The sequence below is a fragment of the Larus michahellis genome, chromosome 15, assembly GCF_964199755.1.
Source record: "Larus michahellis chromosome 15, bLarMic1.1, whole genome shotgun sequence".
In the NCBI taxonomy this organism is placed as follows: Eukaryota; Metazoa; Chordata; class Aves; order Charadriiformes; family Laridae; genus Larus; species Larus michahellis.
In genome coordinates, this window is record NC_133910.1 from 12896793 (window position 1) to 12914453 (window position 17661).

Here is a 17661-nt window from a genome sequence, read left to right on the forward strand (position 1 = left end):
CCCGCCCCGCCTGCGCCGGCGCTGCCGCCCGCGCGGCGCCTTTAAGGGCTGGCCTACGTGGCAGCAGCAGCCGAGCGGCGGCGCGGCCCGGCCCGGTGCTCCTTCCCTCCGCCCGCCCTTCCCGCCGCTGTCTGCCAGAGCCAGGCCGGGCCCCGGGCGCGCAGCAGCAGCCGGTAGTACCCTCCTCCTGCCGCCGCCATGGGCCAGAACGACATCATGAGCACTGCTGAGGACTTCGCGGACCAGGTAGGCGCCCGCCCGAGGGGCCTTTGTGTGCCGGGCCGCTCCCTCAGGCTCTGGGGCCGGCTGTGAGGGGGCGCCGCGGCGGGCCCCAAGCTGAGGGGGGTGTTAGGCCGCTGGGCCGCCGCCCTGAGGGGCCTAGAGCTAGGGCAGGCTGGGATGGCGGCGGCGGCCTGGTGTGGGGTTGGCTTGTCCCTGTGGTGGGGCTGTGGGCTCTATTAGCCGCGACGCCCCTGAGGGGGGGACCCTTGGGGCTCCGGCTCCCAGCTGGGTCTCTGCGGGGGTGGTTGCCCTCGGCCGAGCTCTGGGGTCAGTCGTACAGCCGAGCAGGCGGGTTCTCGGGGACTGGGCTTTTCCTGGGGAGCGAGTAAACGGAAGGAGGGCAGGAGGCCGAGCTGCTCTTGTCTTCTTGCAAACCGTCCAGGTTGGTAATTGGGGCATAAAGGGGAGTGGGGACCCGGGGTGGGGTGGGGGGGAGGCGGCAGGGAAGCTACAATCTAAATCCTGAGCCATCTCTGGAAGAGACTTGCCAGCACCATAGTGCTGTGCTTAGAACTGGGGCAGAAGGAGAGCAAGCAAGCTGATGTTGTCTTGTAATTCTCTTTTTAGATTTATTTCAGTGGAAGTCCTTACAGACTTTTCTTTTAAATACAAGTTTGTGATTTCTTATTATAGGTGAGAGCAGGAATATTTTGAGTGTAAGTAAGTAGATCTGATGGTGATGGTGTTGGAACGATCTTCACTGTCATGGTGATTCATCTAATTGAAAATAAGAGGCAGCATCTAATCACGTTTAGCAAGTTTTCTGGAAAATCTGATTCTGCCTGGCTTACAACTCTGACTATTGAAGCAGTGTGAGTTGTGTGGTGCACCATAACACGTCACAGCTCTGAGGGGGCTGTGCTACCTCTGTGTCTTTAACTGAGTTTCACTGGGAAAACCTGTTCTGCACTTCCTCCCCAGCCCCAGATGGAAGACCTGTTTTAGAGACAGAACTTCTTATGGTGTGTGGTAGTACTCAATTTTAAGGGGTGTCTGGATCATCTTTGTCATCCTCTGTTTACCTTCTCCTCTCACTCCTTTTAGAGGAGAAGTTAAACTATCACTACAGTGTTCAAATCACTTGCCAAAATTTACAACACTTGTCCTGACCTCTTTATAACACTTCTCTATTTATTCCTGTGTGACTATTTCTAGATGTCTTTAACACCCCTTTTTTCATCGTACTGAAAGCTCTTTTGTCTAGCTAGAGTGCGGTTTGCTTCCTCCTGAAATGAGTTTTAAATGGTACAACTTTATTTGTGCTTAGCCACATTCTATTTAAAGACTAGTCTTTCCTTTAGCTGTGGAATTTGGGGTGTTTGCAAGCACTTACCCATCAGATTGCAAAACAATTTTTACAACTTTCCAAGTAACTAACTCCTTTGATAAATCTCCCTCCAAATAGCTGCCTTATAGCTCAATCAGATACTTTCAGTACTGTATAGGTGGCTAAAACTCAGTATCACACCAGTGTAGGAGTGGGGAGATTTACTGAACACTAACCTTTGGTATATATTGCGAACACTTGGCATTAAGGAAACTGTTAGTTCATCTTGGATTTAAAAAAACCCCAAACTTGGAACATTTGAACTGAAATTATGTTGAAATTCCCCTTGATGGAGGCGGAGGAAGTGAAGCTGGGCAATGGCTGTCCTGGAAGCTGAATGTGTTCCCATTGTAACCTTGCTTTCTCCACTCCCTGTACTAGTGCTCAAGACCTAATGAGTCTTAATTTCTGTAGCATAAAAGCCCTGTGGGAAAGTGTCACACTACTTCCCCGGTTTATCAGTAAGTACTGAATGTCTCTTACAAAAAGTAAGAATAAACTGTTCCTTAAACTCAAACACTAAAGCTTAATTTTTCTTGAATACTACAACTTCCCTTTGAATTAGTAGATTGTGCCTTAGATGCCAAGACTCTCAGTAGTAACAAGTGGCTCTTAATCCAGAGGAGAACTAGTGCACTGAAGACATGGTTTTACAAGGCAGCTAAGCTTGCCTGACAGCTAACTGTCAGTGAAAGGGGTTGTCTTACTTCTTCCAAGGCTTTGTTCCCCTTTCTCTCACACTAGAGCTTTTCTGTCACAGGACTGGAGAGCTCAACTGGTAGGGGAGAAAAAATTGAGTTTATTTTTTCTGTTAGTTCAATTATCTCATTGTTTAGGTCAAGTGAGCACCAATGCTGGTGGTGGAACCACTTGTGATGAGAACTAGCTATTAGTTTAGCTTGGCTGTAGCAGGAGTTTGTAGCCTGCAGGTGTCTAGTACGGCTGGCGAGCTGTTCTGCTCTCTGCGTTGTTGGCAGTTTCAAGGGACTGCAGTGGAGGAGTCAGCTACTCGGTAGATGCTGGGGGGTGGTCCTATTGCTTTCAGAGAAGGCAACTTACTAAATATTGGGGAAGGTGGGAAAAGCTACTAAGGGTTCTCAAAATCTAGGTGATTTGTAGTCCAAGGAAATCAGGATATTGGTTCAGAATGATGCCCAGCTACAGGTTTTGCAGGGTGGTTTGCTTTTAAGCCCCATAATACTAGCCCAATGTTATTAATTAAATAATTTACATACTCAGAAGTTAAGCCCTTTTTTAGTGATTCTTGTTAAAATGCTAAGCCTTTCATTGCAGTCATGTATTGCTGACATTATTGTACTGAAAATAGCTGTATCTGGAGTCTGTATTGATTGTTTATGATTATAGCACTGGTTCTCTCTCTTCCGTAATCCCCATAAGAGGGAGCAGATCTCACGTTCTGGTGTCTCTAGTAATCTTTAGGAATGTGGGTGCCTGGTATTTCTGCCACTCTGAAAAAAATTATGGACAAAAATGCAAGGAAACTATTGAGTCATTGTACTGCAGTGAAAGGGCTGTAAGGGAGATCCAGACTCTGGGGGTTTTATTTGATTTTCCAACATAAATGCTGATGCATGTTGTTCAGCTAGTTCTGACATCTCTGTATCCTATTTTGCAGAAAATAGAAGGAAGAGGAAAACATTTCATTGTTAGTCTGAAATTTTTTGTGTTAAAAAAAACACGAATTTGGGAACTCCCTTGATAATGTAGCTATGTCAGTGCACTGATCCTTTATCATTATAAGCCAAATAGCCTATTCTGGTTAGGTGGGGAATCTTCCAATGAAGAGAGATAGCAAAATGCAATACATGACTAATAAATCCCATTTTAAATACTTGATTAATAAATAGCCTTTTGGGAGAGGAGACTGGTATAAAGCACACTTTAGGAGTGAGAAGCATTGCCATGAGAAATTGTCCTGCAATTAAAAACCTGCTTAAGACCACTGGCAATGTTCTGGTGGGTCAGAGCTCTCTTCCTGCCTTTTGAAATAAGTGGGAAAGCTTCTGTTCCCAGTTTTCACAAATAACTTGTAGACATTGATTAGCCCAATGTGATGGATGCTACTGTCCTCGTGATTTTTTTTTGTTAATTTTTTTTCTGGTGGTATCTCTTTAAATGGATACATTGGTGAAAGGAAGTGATTTTTCTCTCTGCCAGAGGATTGAGCATTGTACTGTGGAAAAGATCACTGGTGTCCCAGGCTGCTAGAGGTCTCTGTCCTCCCAGAACACAGCAATCCCTTAAGTGAATACAAGCTAGATACTTGAGATATGCCTTTATCAAAAGCTCTAGACTAATAAAGCTGTGCAGCCCACAAGAGGGCTTTCTGTGTAGATTAGCAGACTGCTGCTCATCACCATGATCATAACTTCTCTGATCCAAGAACATATGTGTGTACGCACACAGAAAAGTCTTCTGTGTTTGGACAGAATATCCCTAGGTGACAGCAAAAATTCCCAACTCCTGGCTGTGTTTTGGTCCTAAAATACCTGTAATTATGCTAGGGTATATATACTTTTCAAACAAAAGGACTGGATTTTTAACAAATTTGAGGCAGTTAGAGGTGGGATGTAGTTTAGAAAGCATGATAAGAGTCAAAACAGAATCACTTCACTTTGGGCAGGCCTCTATGGATTTGACTATTTCAAGCTTCCTTTTGAAAAATAGGTTCTGAGCAGAGATTTGATTTTTAGGGATCGCTGGATCCTCCTGTGTATCTTTGCTCGTTAAACTGAGAGAAGCATTTAAATTTATCTTTGTGTTTATAATCCTGTTAGAAGGGGAAGTGCCAACACAAAGTCCCTCTGGTGTATGTTAGTGACTTGGCTGCCAACACAGAACCAGCTGTTCTTCTTTAAAATAGTTTCCCTATAGCATTCAGTTGTCTTTTCTGAAGATGCTTTGCCTCTTGCAAAGAGGCAGTATGTGCTAAGAACAGTTGATGCAAAGCCCATAGCAGAATAAGCCCTTCCGTTACTTCATGTCATGAGTTTAGCACTGCTGTTTCCCTCAATCTCAACAGTTTTGTTTTGGCTTACATGTAATTGTGCTTAGTGGAGTCTGAGTTTCAAGTCCCATGTCTTAGCTGGACATGTTTCTTAACTGCAGCTACCAAGTTTCCTGTATGTGCCGCTTTTATCTGTGTGAATCATAAAGGAAGTGGTCTCAGGGTGCAGTGAGGGAGCCACATGTTGCTAGTGATGTGTAGGGACAAAAACAGGGTGTCTGGTACTATTAGTTTAGTCACACTTCTAGAGATCTCCTGTTCTTAAAGTCACTCAGTCCTTAGTTAAATTACTTTGGTGATTTATACCTGAATTCTCTAATTGTAAAATTGCTTGATGTTTGTTATGCTCTCACGTTGTTATCATGTAATTGTTCTCTTTTTCTCTCTGAATCTCCATAGCTAGTTCTTTTGGCTTGGATTTTTGTTCATACAGTCTTTTTTTGAAGCTTGCTTACTTTAAGCTTGCTGTGTCCAGGGGTTTCAGCTTGTGTGCAGCTCAGTAAATGCAGATGCATGAGTTACGGATGTCCGAAGATGATGTGTGTCATGATAAGGTTGCTTAGCACTGCAGCTGCTTCAGGCTTTGGTCTTTCTGACTTGTCTTAAGCTCATTGGATGTGCACACTCATGTTTAATAGATAGTATTAAATTCCCTCTATATGCCACTAGAACAGGTAAATGTTAAATGTCTTCTCTGCCTGGACTGTTGGCAGTTATGTGGTTTCAGGGAAGGGGAAGATGAGATCAGCTCACGTGACCCACTTCAGAAGCAGCAAAGAGGAGGCCTGGAGGCAGATACCCTCTCTAATGTTTGCTTCTTTTTTTCAGCTCTTCCACAGCAGTGTGTTTTCCCTTTTCCTACAGATGCCCAACACTTCTCTTTAATTTCCTTCTAGACCAAAGTTGCCTGTCCTGCATCTTGTCAAGGCAGACTTAGTTTACAAACCAGTCTTGGTTTTGCACTGTTTCCAAAATAACTTTATCCTTGGTATTCCTCAGCAAGTTTGCCCAAATGCACAGTGAAATCTAGGAGAGAAGAAAGCTTTAAACCAAGATGTGTGTCTCGTTCAGTGACAAAGATCACAAATTCTCCTCTGACTCATTCATTCAACTGTTGACATGGCTTAAAAAAAGCCTGAGGTGGCAGCCCTGAGTCAGAGTACAGCTGCACTTAAAATGCACTTGATTAGCTTGGATCTTGACCCTTAGACTCTAGATGCATGCAGTACAGCTAGTGTAGTGTATTCTGATATTAACTGTTCAATTAACTATTAAGCATGTTTGCTGTGTTCTTTTCCATGTTATAATATTCTGTTACACAGTAAGCAAGGCTTTTCATTTGCATAGGATTTGGAACAGCCTTTAGTATTTACTAATTACTGTGACAAGAATAAACTTTCAGGGATGGCTTTAGTCTCCTTTAGCACTCCCATATATGCTAAAAGCATGCAAAGCTGCCAAAACTTTAAAAAAAAAAAAATTCTGCCCAGAAAGAAACAAATCAGCTGTATTGTTTAACCTGAAATCAATGTTAATACTGAATTATGAAATAAAAGGTTTGTGTGGCTCTTCTGTCCATTTTATTTTATATAATACAGTTCAGTGCTGTCTGGAAGACACCTATACACATGTCCCCCACACCTTTTCAGGCTTGAAGTATTGTGATATTGCATAAACTGCATGAATCAATGTGCCTTACAACACATTGAACTTTGTGTGGGATCATGGGGTTTTGTGCAATGGCTCCTCCTAGTTCTAACGCAGGGATCGCTGTGGAGTCTGGCAGCTCTGCATGAGGGCTTGCTACAAGTGTCAGCCTGCCCAAACTGTGCCTGTCAGCTGGAGGTGGAAACCTGCTGGATAATCTTGTGGATAGTTTTAGATTAAACTTAGGTTTGTTTCCTACTAGATTGCACTTACTCAAACAGTAGCATACACTGACTGCAAGCGTGTCCTTCTGGTGATCTGCTGAAGCCAAACCTGTGTGTGAAACAGGCCAGCCAGGTGCCAGCTTGCATTCAAGAGTGACAGTGCAGAGCCTGATGGAAGTCTCCATTAAGTAATAACCAGTGCTGTTTAGCAAACTGGGTGACGGTTAAGAATTTATCATAATCCAGAGGCAGGAAGCTTTCCTGTGCACCTCGCAGTCTGAAAGAGCATGCTGGTCTAGGCCCTGTTTGGCAATTCTGTATTTGTTCCTTTATAGTTATTGTAATTGTAGAGCAAACTAACCGATGGGCTTGCAGGATGAAGGGGTATGTGGGACCAGATACATCTTGCATTCCCAAGAACTAAGGCTCAGCATCTGTTGCATGATGATATAATTTTCTCTTAACTACTATACTGAATTGTATACATAAATGCCTATTTTCTTTCTGCAGAAGATGCTATTTTTAATGGAAATAGAAACTGTACACTTGCATAGAGGATAGAGGGTGCAATTTCATGCAATGTCTACACTGATCTAACAGCTGCTGCTACACAAGTACATGTGCCTTGCACCATTGCTTTTCTGAGCTGTTGAGGGAAATAGCTTGGCAGAAAGTTTATTAATGTGTTCTAATTTGTATGGAATTAGTCTTCTGTCAGCCCGACTCCATGAATCAGTTTGCTACAGGGTGTTAAGTGCCTGAGCTTGTGGGTGGGAGTAGGATTGCCCTTTCGGCTCCTGGCTATCTGATAGTTGAGCTGTAACATGAAACCCTGAGATAGACAAACTAAAACCAAGGTCAGCCTTCAGTTAGAAAGATCTCCCTCAAAACACCGTTCCTGTTATGTAGAAAGGTGCTGGCTGGATTCTGCTTTTCTCCAAGTCCTTGTCCAAAATGTTCTTTGGGTGGAGCATGACAACAGGTTTCCCCCACTGCTCCCAAGTGTTCTTAAACTGGAGAAGAATTTTGTTAAATCGAAATCCCAAATGCGTGTTTCTCTCTAGATGTTGATGACCCTGTGTGCCTGAGAACTGCTGACCTCAGTCTGCAGAGTGCGTGGATCTATTATGCCTTGAGATTCTACTTGCCTTCTTTCCCTGCTAACGATGCTGTCTGCCCATGCAGTTCCTGAGGGTGACGAAGCAGTATCTCCCACACGTGGCCCGCCTCTGCCTGATCAGCACCTTCCTGGAGGATGGCATCCGCATGTGGTTCCAGTGGAGCGAACAGAGGGATTATATTGATGGCACGTGGAACTGTGGCTATTTCCTGGCCTCCATCTTTGTGTTCATAAATCTCTTCGGACAGCTGAGTAAGTGGCTTTAATGCTGTTAAGGTGGATGCCAGAGCACTCCAGTGTGTCAGCCACTGTGGCTTGTTTGAGCCCTGTGAATCATGTAAGCACGGGATGCCTCACCGATTTCTTAATAGCCATTGACAGATTAGAACTGATAGTACTACATGGGCTGAATGAAAGGAACTCTTAATTCACCTGCTTCAGCCTTTCCTGGAAATAGTCCTGGAGAATTTCTTGTGACACACTACCTCTGAGTCAGAGATGCCAAGAGTCCATTAGGACAATCTGTTTCAATTCTGTACATGGATCTATAAACACATACTACACACCCTGAATTCTCTAAATTAAATACTCATATTTTCTTAAACTGGGCAGTGTTAAGACTTTCTCAGCCTGCTGGTTTTATGGGTATTAGTCTCAATGGCAAAGTCTTATCCTGCAGCTGGTACGCTTAAGCCTGAGAGAGGTGCTTGTGTCAGACCTTCAAAGCCCAGGAATCAAAGTAATCCCAGAAGCAGAGCTTCTCTATTTGTGCTAGGCGGAATTAGGGTATCAGAAATGGAAAGAAGTAAAATTCCTTTTGGTTTATGTTATATGCCTGATCTTGATTCTGAGTTCTTGATTACTCTGCCAACTTCTTGTCTTGTGTTTACGGTTGGTTTTTTTTTACCCTCATATTTTCGAATTTAATGTAGTTACCAGTCCTCATGTCAAAGTGGCAAAGGCTGTCAGTGCTTTGTGACAGAAGACTTGAGGAAGGATATAAAGCAAAAACTTTCAAGGAAAAGGAGTGCAGCATGTTTGCCCTAACAGTTACCTCATTTAAAAATAAAAAAGAAAATCCACAATGAGTTGAGTTTCTTTTTAACACCTTTTAATGCTTTAACACTAATAGCTGCTGTACACTGCTATGTGTTGGGGACTGCATTCAGCATGTGCTTACCCTTTGTAAAATAAAAGATACTTCTGGAATTAGAAAACACTTCAAAATGCACTAAAACTTTTTGGTTCTCAAACTGATTTGTGACAATGTGCCATTAAAATTTCCTGCCTGATGTTCTCTGTGGCACAGTTGAAAAAAATTGGAGTCTGCTAAGTTCAAAACAAGTTAGCATTCCTGCAGCATCTCTTCCTGCGCAAGCCAGAAGTGTAACTGTGTTCAATTTCCCCAACTCAGGCGGCTGTATCCTGGTGCTGAGTAGGAACTTTGTGCAATATGCCTGCTTTGGACTGTTTGGAATTATAGCATTACAGGTAGGAGGCTTAAGTCTTCAGTCCTTCTAAATCATATCTTTCAAGTCTTCTCTCTTAGCCCCAGTACTACCAACATATGTAAATACAACATGCAACCCTGGAATTTTTCTCCACCCTGGCCTAGTGCCAGCCTTCAATGGCATTGAACTGCTTCTGATCTTCTGTGTGCCCAATAGATACTTGGCTGTAATTGCAATTAGGTAGCTTTGATTGGGAGATTTGATTTAATACTTGCCCTTGACCAATTTAGCAGAAGTAGCTTGCAGTTTTTAACTGTATGTCAGTAATGTGCCAAATGTGGAACTTGTAGTTGCTTTGGCCTTCAGCACACAGCTTCTATAAAGGACTGTCCCCATCACGGAGGATCCTAGCTAATAGCATCCTTCCTGTTCAAAACTGATGAATTTTTGTGGGCGCTAATGCACAAGTCAAATTCTGGCTTCCCTTCCCTGTTTTACATTGACTCGTCGGACCACAGTGATGTAACCCACCTTATTTCCTTCAGTATAGTGTACTTCTAATTGACTTCTGCTATGGATAGTACAGGCTTGAGATCATAGGACAAATTCAGAACTTCCCTGTAACTTGTGTGGTGTTTTAATCTGTTTTCTTCTTTGCCTAGACTATTGCATACAGCATTCTATGGGACCTGAAGTTCTTGATGAGGTATGTCTACTTCTTAAAGTAGAAATGGAAGTAGAAAATGGAATAAAAACTTGTCTGTCACTGCCAATCTCTGACAGGAAATGATCTTTGTACATAGTATTTACTAGAAAGATGTTATAGATGATGCACTTACATTAAACAAGAAATGACAGCACTTAAAAATAATATCCACACAGTTAAAATGCAGACAGCAGGCTCAGTGCTGCAGAAAGGAAAGACTGATCCTAACCCACCAGGATCTAAGTGCTTCAGGTACTAACCTCCTTGTTGAGAGCTCACAAAAATTGTCTAGACTGGATCAGCGAGCTGCTATTATTTCCTAAATGGCTAAAGTAGGAGCTGTGCTTATGCATGACTGAAGCCATTTTCCAAGAAAACTAAAGCACATAGATATTAGAGTGGTTTCTGGGATTTTAAATGCCTAACACCTTCTCTCTAAGCAAAGACAGGGTTTTTAAATGTGAGCTTTCTTGTCAAATCCTGAGTGATGGCTGGTTGTTGTTACCTCTTCACCCCTCTCCTCTGAGGGGAGGGCAGGGGCAGCACAGGAACTGTACTCTGGGCTTACTACAACCCTGTAAATGTGTAACTTCTAGCAGTGCTGCTGTTCTGTTTTCTCAAAGCAACCTCTGAACTACTTTGGCATGTGTGGCTAAACCTGAGGTACAGAGTAACTTCAGCACGACTAAATTCATGCTGTAACAGATGCTAAGCTACCGTGCCTGAGCTGTGGGTGCTGGACTTCTCTGGCAGGCTGTACATGTCTACACAAGCTTGTGTAAATCATTGTGGACAATGCTGCTGTTCCAGCTGTGAGGTCTAATGCAGACACGCATTGCAAGGTGCAGAGTAGGTCACTCCTCACTAGCATGCAGATTCTTACTGAGTTGAAATTGTCAGATAAGACTTTAAATCTATAGATCAGTGCAAACTGTAATAAACTGGAGTTTTTTCGCCATTTCTGTCTTCCTGTAGGAACCTTGCCCTTGGGGGAGGCTTACTGCTGCTTTTGGCTGAGTCGCGCTCGGAGGGGAAGAGCATGTTTGCTGGTGTCCCCACCATGCGGGAAAGCTCTCCTAAGCAGTACATGCAGCTGGGGGGGCGTGTGCTGCTGGTCCTCATGTTCATGACACTGCTACATTTTGATATGAACTTCTTTTCTGTAAGTATCCAAATATAAAAGTATGAGTTAAGGAACTAAAATATAGTGGCAGCTCCCAGATTGCCTGCGGGACCTACTCAATGCTTATCATTAAAGTCTACTTTTTAGTAGAATTAATATTTAGGAAAAGCTATTAAATAATCTGTGCCATGACAGCTTGTTCTGACAAACTTATCCATGCTCTGTTCTGATGTTTGTGCATCTATTTAAGACGCAGATGTAAGCTTGTGGGGTTTTTTCCTTGCAGATTCTGCAGAACATTGTGGGCACAGCTCTGATTATCTTGGTGGCAATTGGCTTCAAGACTAAGCTGGCTGCCTTGACTCTAGTCATCTGGCTGTTTGGCATCAACATCTACTTCAATGCCTTCTGGACCGTCCCAGCCTACAAGCCCATGCACGACTTCCTCAAATACGATTTCTTCCAGACCATGTCTGTAATTGGAGGGCTCCTCCTCGTGGTTGCACTGGGCCCTGGTGGAGTCTCCATGGATGAGAAGAAAAAAGAGTGGTAACAGGAATAGCAACACTTCTTGGGACATAATGTATTAAGTCCGGAACTGATTCTCTATGGATTCAACAAAAACTGCCAGCATTTTACACGTACATGCCCCCTTCCAGTTAAAGGCACAGATGTTTTGAATTTGATTTACAGTGGCACTGGTAATATAATAGATAAAACCCTATTTCTTCAAGGAATGTTGCCTAGGCTTATTCTAACTTCCTAGATTTGGAACTAACCCAAGGAACCTGCATTTTGCTGATGCTTCAGTGAGTTGCAGTAGAACAGTTGCTGTCTTTAATGTCAGCAATGTTTTAAAATTTGAAATACTGTGAGCAGATACAGCTGTATCATTCAGTGTGCTGTTGGGTTCTAGCTATAACTAAAAAAAGTGGATCCCCTTTCTCACCCTCATCAAAACTGTCTTGTGCATAAGGAGTTCCATTGCTGGTTATAGCATTGCTTATCAAGGTGGAAAGCAGCATCAAAAAAATATATCACTTCTTATTTTGCTGCTCAGAGGCCTGTAATTCCATTTTTGTTTAACAAGAGATGAGGTCTTTCCTGCCCCCAAATAAAAGGCAAAAAGAAAACCGGAAAGTAATTGAACCCTCCTCGAGGTAAGAAAAGGGCGAGGGTTTTCTAACATGTCCCAGTTCTGCTCTTGAGGGGAACAAGGGAGAATCCTATATTGCTAATTGGGAATCCTGTATGGCTAGTCAGATTTCAAGAAGGAAGGGGGGAGATACTCCTGAAGAGACAGAATGTTAGATTCTGTTAAAATTCTGTGCCAAAAGAACTCTTTATTTCAGCATTCTTTCCCCAACGTTGCCCCTCCTGAATTCCCAAGAAGGGAGCCAAGTTGTGCTGCAGGTTCCATAATAAAAGCTCCTTTCTGCTATTAACCAGCTTCCATCCATGTATGCCCCAAATTCATATCTGAATTGCAGGTTATTGGTGAAAGTGTTTTCAGAATTGCAGAAATTCCCCTTTTTCCCTGCACTCAGATGCAAGATGAGAGCAGTCAACCTTCTAATCTGTAGTCTTTGCTTAGGTTCACTTCCGTCGGCCTCTCAGCTGTAAAAGTCCCAGGTGACTGAACAGCGGAAGAGCTGGGGTGCAGCGCTCTCGAGTGCAGCCCCTTCTCTCTGCTGTCGCAGACTACACCTGGGCTGCGTAGGGAGGGGACGTGGAAGTCAGCTCTGTGCTGCCACAGCCCCAGTTCTCAACTCCATATGCAAACGGTTATAGCTGAAGAATGCAAGTGCGAAGTCTGTGCAGTGAATAAGTAGCCAGGGATGTAACTTGCGTGTTCAGAGGGAGGAACTCCTCAGTGTAGTGGTGAGGAGAGAGGAAGGCCCTGTTCTCACCTCAGTGCCACGACCTCTGTGCCATGAACATGCTTAGTGCTGCTCAGAGGAGGTGTTTTGTCCTCTGCTAGTCAACTAGGTGAACCTGTTTCGCTAGATTATGAGAGAATTCTAGAAAGCATGAGCCCTACCAACTTGCTAACATTACATTGATTCCTTGCACTGTTGTCTCCCTTGAGAAAGCTGCTCAACCGTTTGTTCAAGGAGTTTTTCAGCTGAACACCTCCAGCAGGAGCTATTTACCAGGGTCTCCTGGTAAGGACACTAACCTGGACAGTTCAGCTTAACGGTTGCATTTTAGGAGAGAAAACTAGGCTGAAAGAACTGATGACAAATAGAAGAGCACTGTTGAATGTTAAACCAGTGATTTCATCATCTTAAGGGGAAAATAGCCTATGTCATAGCAAGACGTGCTGCTGCTGAAGGAAATAAATTCGTATGTGGGGGTAGGTGGGAGGGGATGCCAGCATTTCAGTTCAGGTCACATAGAAGGCTTCCTGTTTAAATAGGTTTTGCAAGAGAAGTTTTCGCTTCAAGTGTTCACTGTGCCTGTCTCTTCATAGCAAAACAAACTGGTCCTTTCTGTTACGGATGCGCAGCCCAGGATGCTTTTGCTCAGTTTCACTGCAGATCCTAGAACGGTTTTAGGCTACATCAAGGCAGCCACTCTCAGATATCCCAACTGCTGTTGATGTTCACAGTGTTTATAAACGGAATGACAGAAACAACTCCTGTAAGTAGCCTTTAAGTTGATTTTTCTCAACTTCGTGTCCTGTCTAACTATGGAGCTGGGTGATGAAATATTGACTGGTTTCCTCTGTGAAAATCGAGTCCCCTTCCCAACAAAAGACCCCAGAAAAGGAACTGATACTGTCCCTTGCAGCAGAAATACTTTGGTACTAAAGGGGCCCAGTTAGGTGGAGGGCATTTTAAGATATTTCTAGGCAGCGCAATGTGCAGGCTTACTAACTGTGAGTCCTGATGCAGAAGACTTTTGGTTTCCTACATACACTGCTGTATTCATGCATCTCCAAAAAATACAGTGACCGCTCCCTGTGGCTGAGAAGCTCCCACAAGCAGGATGTCAGCTGTCAATTGGCTCTGCAAAGTGTTCTGGAATTCATTCTGAATATATTTTTGCTTTCTATGTGGAAAAAGAAATAAGTATAAATTCTCATTTTATGCTGTATTTTGTACCTTAGTTGTGTTTGAAAAATGTTTTGATTTTTGGAAACAATCAAAATAAAACAATGGCATCTTTGTATCCACTTGGCGTGTGTGACCGATGACGCTCCAGATGGGCTACCTGGAAATGCTGGTTAGTGGTCTTGGGTGCTTTCTCTCCCACCTACTGAAAGTCATCTTCCCAGAAAGGTCTGAGCCCTGGGCTGCCTGTTCTTGACTGTGGTCATCATCCTTCCCGTGGTGGTGGGGGGTAGCACAAGGCTGTTAGAATACAACTTAATTCCACCCGCCTATTCCCCTTCTCAGCTGTAACTGTTAATGGAAAGGGTAAACACTTCAGCCAGCCTTGTGCACCCTCTAGAATTATTATACAACAGGCTTCAGGCCATATATTTATCATAAAATTTATTTGCTGTTGGTTATTTGCCATTGGTCACTTTCTTGAAGTTCTTGGGTTTTCGATGATGACACTTGAATTTCTTCTTTAAAGGGCCTGACTGTTTCTGTAGAGAAAAAAAGTTAATCAGCTTTTTCTAAAACCCCAAATCCAGCCTTGCCCAAGGTAGCTTAAAGAGAAACTGAGTGTGGTCTCCCAACAGCGACAGAAGGAGCACAGCCCTGGTCGCAGAGCCAGCCAGGATCTCTCCTTGCTCTGTCCTGCAAGCGAGCAGCCCTTTCTCTGACAGGCAGGTGCTTCCATTAGATACAGTGACGGCCCCCTCATAGAAACAAACCTAAACTTCAACCACTCTTCAGTTTCCAGTTTGATCTGGTTATAAATGATCCGGCCCCTCCCTCAGGTGCTGCCTTAGAGAGTTAAAGGTTTATCCATCTTTATGTCCGTAACATCTGCCTGCTTCCCAAACTGAGAAGGATCGGGGTACGTCCTGTAAGGCAGGACCTGGCCAGCTTCTCAAAAGGATCTAGAAGGACCCTGTGACTTCAAAAGGGTTTAACTCGTGCGTGTATGGGGAGGAAGATCATAGAACCCTGTTAAAGGGGATCACACCAAAGATGAGCTGTTTATACAGGCAGGAACATCCCTGGCTGCCAGACAGGATAAATGTTTACTGGCAGTAATTCACACCTCACAGGATGCAAGTCAGTGGCTGGCACATGGGGAACGTCTGTTCTCCTGAACAGCTTTGCACCTTCTGCTGGTTCTCAGGCAGGAACAGATCAGACAAACGCCTACAGGATGGGATCCCGGTCCCACGCTCCCCTGCTGCCGCACACAGCATGTGACTCCCACCTTTCCCCGTTTGTTGCCAACTGCTCTGCTGACATCCATTCTTCCACCAGCCTCTCCGTTCATGTCACCATTCTGCTTGGTCCCGTCATCCTCACTGTCTGTTGCAAAGTCATCGCTGCCCTTTGTCGTTTGTGGAGCTGCTGGGCTTTTTTCTGGGAAGAGTGCAGCTAAAATACAAAGATTTAGCTCAGGATCAGTTCCCTGTGCAGACAGGCTCTGCCTCCCCCTAACTATGCTTTGAGGGCATCTTAAAGGTGATTTGCCAAGCTATTTCCAGCCTCTGAGCATATACGTGTCACTGCTGAAATACCTGGGAAATAAACACACTGGTGTTTTATTAGAAGTGTGCCCCGTTCTGGGAACCGTTCAGCACAGGCGGTGCTGTGGTGTTACACCTCTGCTCTTCCTGCAGCAAGGCAGCGCCTCCAGGTGTAAGTCGGCACAATGGTCTGACCTACTTCTGTCAGACTCAAGGACTTGCTGAGAAATGAAGAAAGTAGATACCTAAAGCAGCAAATCCCTGTGATATCCCTCCTCTCACACCTCATGTGATCCAACTCTGGTTATTTCTTAGAGATAACTGCTATTTCTTACTTGGTGGTGGTAAGCTTTTCCGAACCCAAGAACCCCCACCCGGATGGAAGTCACACGCCTGCGGCACATGAGCAGCAGGGAGCAGTATAAAAGAGCCAGGAGAACATGAGCCAACAAACTCCTTTCAGGTTGTAGATAATACCAATGTTCTTACTCACGTGGGTACAGGTCACTCATGCTGTCGTCCGTCTCCTCGCCATCCTCATCGCTGGACTTTGGCTCCCAGAATTCCTCTTTTCTGTAAGGCTGCCTGCTCCCGTTCATTTGGTCATCAGGATGCTGCGTCCGCTGCTTCTTCTGTCGCAGGCAGGCAGGGACGTACTCCACTCCTGCCTTCTGGCACTCCTCATCTAATAGTGCGATCGGGCAGCACTTAGCAAGGCCACCCGGTCACCTTACTCCTTTTAATTTCCAGCTCTGGCTTATATTAAATGCAACTCAAAAGTATGTCGAGCACCAACTCTAACACACATTCATGTAATCTGTCACGATACTATGGGCCACAAAGGACGGGAAAGATGTTAACACAGAGACTGTGCTGGTTGCGTGAACCACCCTCTCTGGGGAAGCTCTAAAACCACTCTTCTCAAGTAAGGATGTTCCAAAGTATTTGCTAGAGGCCGACTGCTCCCTATACCTGGGATCCTCATTCCTACCACACACAGCAACAAGAGTACATTACTGTCAATGTAGAGAAAATGGATTCCCTTCCTTCATGTAGAGCTACTGGAATCTCAACAGCTGAGGGAAAAACTCAACTGGTTGTATCTTCAGAAAAGCCACTTACATGTTTTTAGGGCCTTCTGATAGCGCTTCCCTTGGACATGACGCAGCACGTGCTCTGGAAACTTGTTGATGTGTCTGAGAGTCAGTTTGCAAAACAGCTGATGTCTGACAGACGCAGAAAGAAAGAAAGAAAGAAAGAAAATAAGAAAGAAAGAACCAGCAACAAAGTTTAAGTATTTTATTATTTAATAACTTTTCACTTATAAGCACTGTGCTCAAAGTTGATAAATACTTTATAAAGGCTTTCCCAGTCTCCCAAAACCCATAAACACTCAAGAAAGCTCAACCACTTTATGTCTGAGATTGAACAAGTGTGAAGCATAACACACAAAGAGGAAAAATACGTACAGGTTCTTTGTGCTGGGCACTATATGGGGCTCAAACTTGCCATAGTCAAACTCCCTGGCTGTCTTTATCAGCCGCTGATACCTCTTGCCATTAGTATAAGCCTGCAGCTCCGACAGCCGACACGGCATCTCGTGGCCTGTCAGCCTGCATCTCACCTGAAGAAAAACGATCTCTGGTCAGGGAAGTTCAGGGGATTACCCCAGCGCAGGGGAGGGCAAGAGGGACCTCAAGAGCCCGCCAGCGTCCCCCCCCCCGGCCCTCCTCTGACTGCCACGGCGGGAGAAAAGCCTCCGGGCCAGGGAGCTCCCCGGGGCCGAGCCCATCTGCCGGAGTACCCTCCCCGGCCTGCTACCAACCACCTCGCCTCCCCTGACGGCCCCCTCAGGGGACGCGGCCCCGGCATCCCCTCACGAACCCCTCAGGGAGGCGGCCCCTGTCCCCTCGCGGCCCCCCCCGAGGACGCGGCCCCGGCACCCCCTCACGAACCCCTCAGCCCCTCATGGCCCCGCCCCAGCCGCACCTTGCCCGGCTCCGCGAGGCTGAGGAGCGGGTGCTGCCGCAGGAAGAGCCGCTCCTCCTCGGGCACCTCAGCCATGGCCACGCCGCCGGCCTGCCCGGGCCCCGCCATAGAGAGGCGCGGCCAGAGAGGAGCTCGCCTCCACTTCCGGTGCCGGCCCC

General features: G+C 45.0%; 2 protein-coding genes across 2 annotated transcripts; one reads left to right on the forward strand and one right to left on the reverse strand.

Annotated features, from left to right (window-relative positions):
- The first annotated feature begins 26 nt into the window (after nt 1-26).
- On the forward strand, nt 27-14082 carry SURF4 (surfeit 4). The gene is made up of 6 exons (XM_074608651.1): nt 27-246; nt 7694-7880; nt 9043-9119; nt 9742-9785; nt 10761-10947; nt 11195-14082. The coding sequence occupies exons 1-6, from the start codon at nt 199-201 to the stop codon at nt 11459-11461; spliced, it is 810 nt and encodes a 269-aa protein (XP_074464752.1). The 5' UTR covers nt 27-198; the 3' UTR covers nt 11462-14082.
- A 309-nt stretch (nt 14083-14391) lies between these two features.
- Nucleotides 14392-17659, reverse strand: SURF2 (surfeit 2). The gene is made up of 6 exons (XM_074609311.1): nt 17504-17659; nt 16984-17138; nt 16637-16740; nt 16008-16199; nt 15256-15422; nt 14392-14506 (listed from the first exon to the last, which is right to left on the reverse strand). The coding sequence occupies exons 1-6, from the start codon at nt 17609-17611 to the stop codon at nt 14423-14425; spliced, it is 810 nt and encodes a 269-aa protein (XP_074465412.1). The 5' UTR covers nt 17612-17659; the 3' UTR covers nt 14392-14422.
- Nucleotides 17660-17661: the final 2 nt, after the last annotated feature.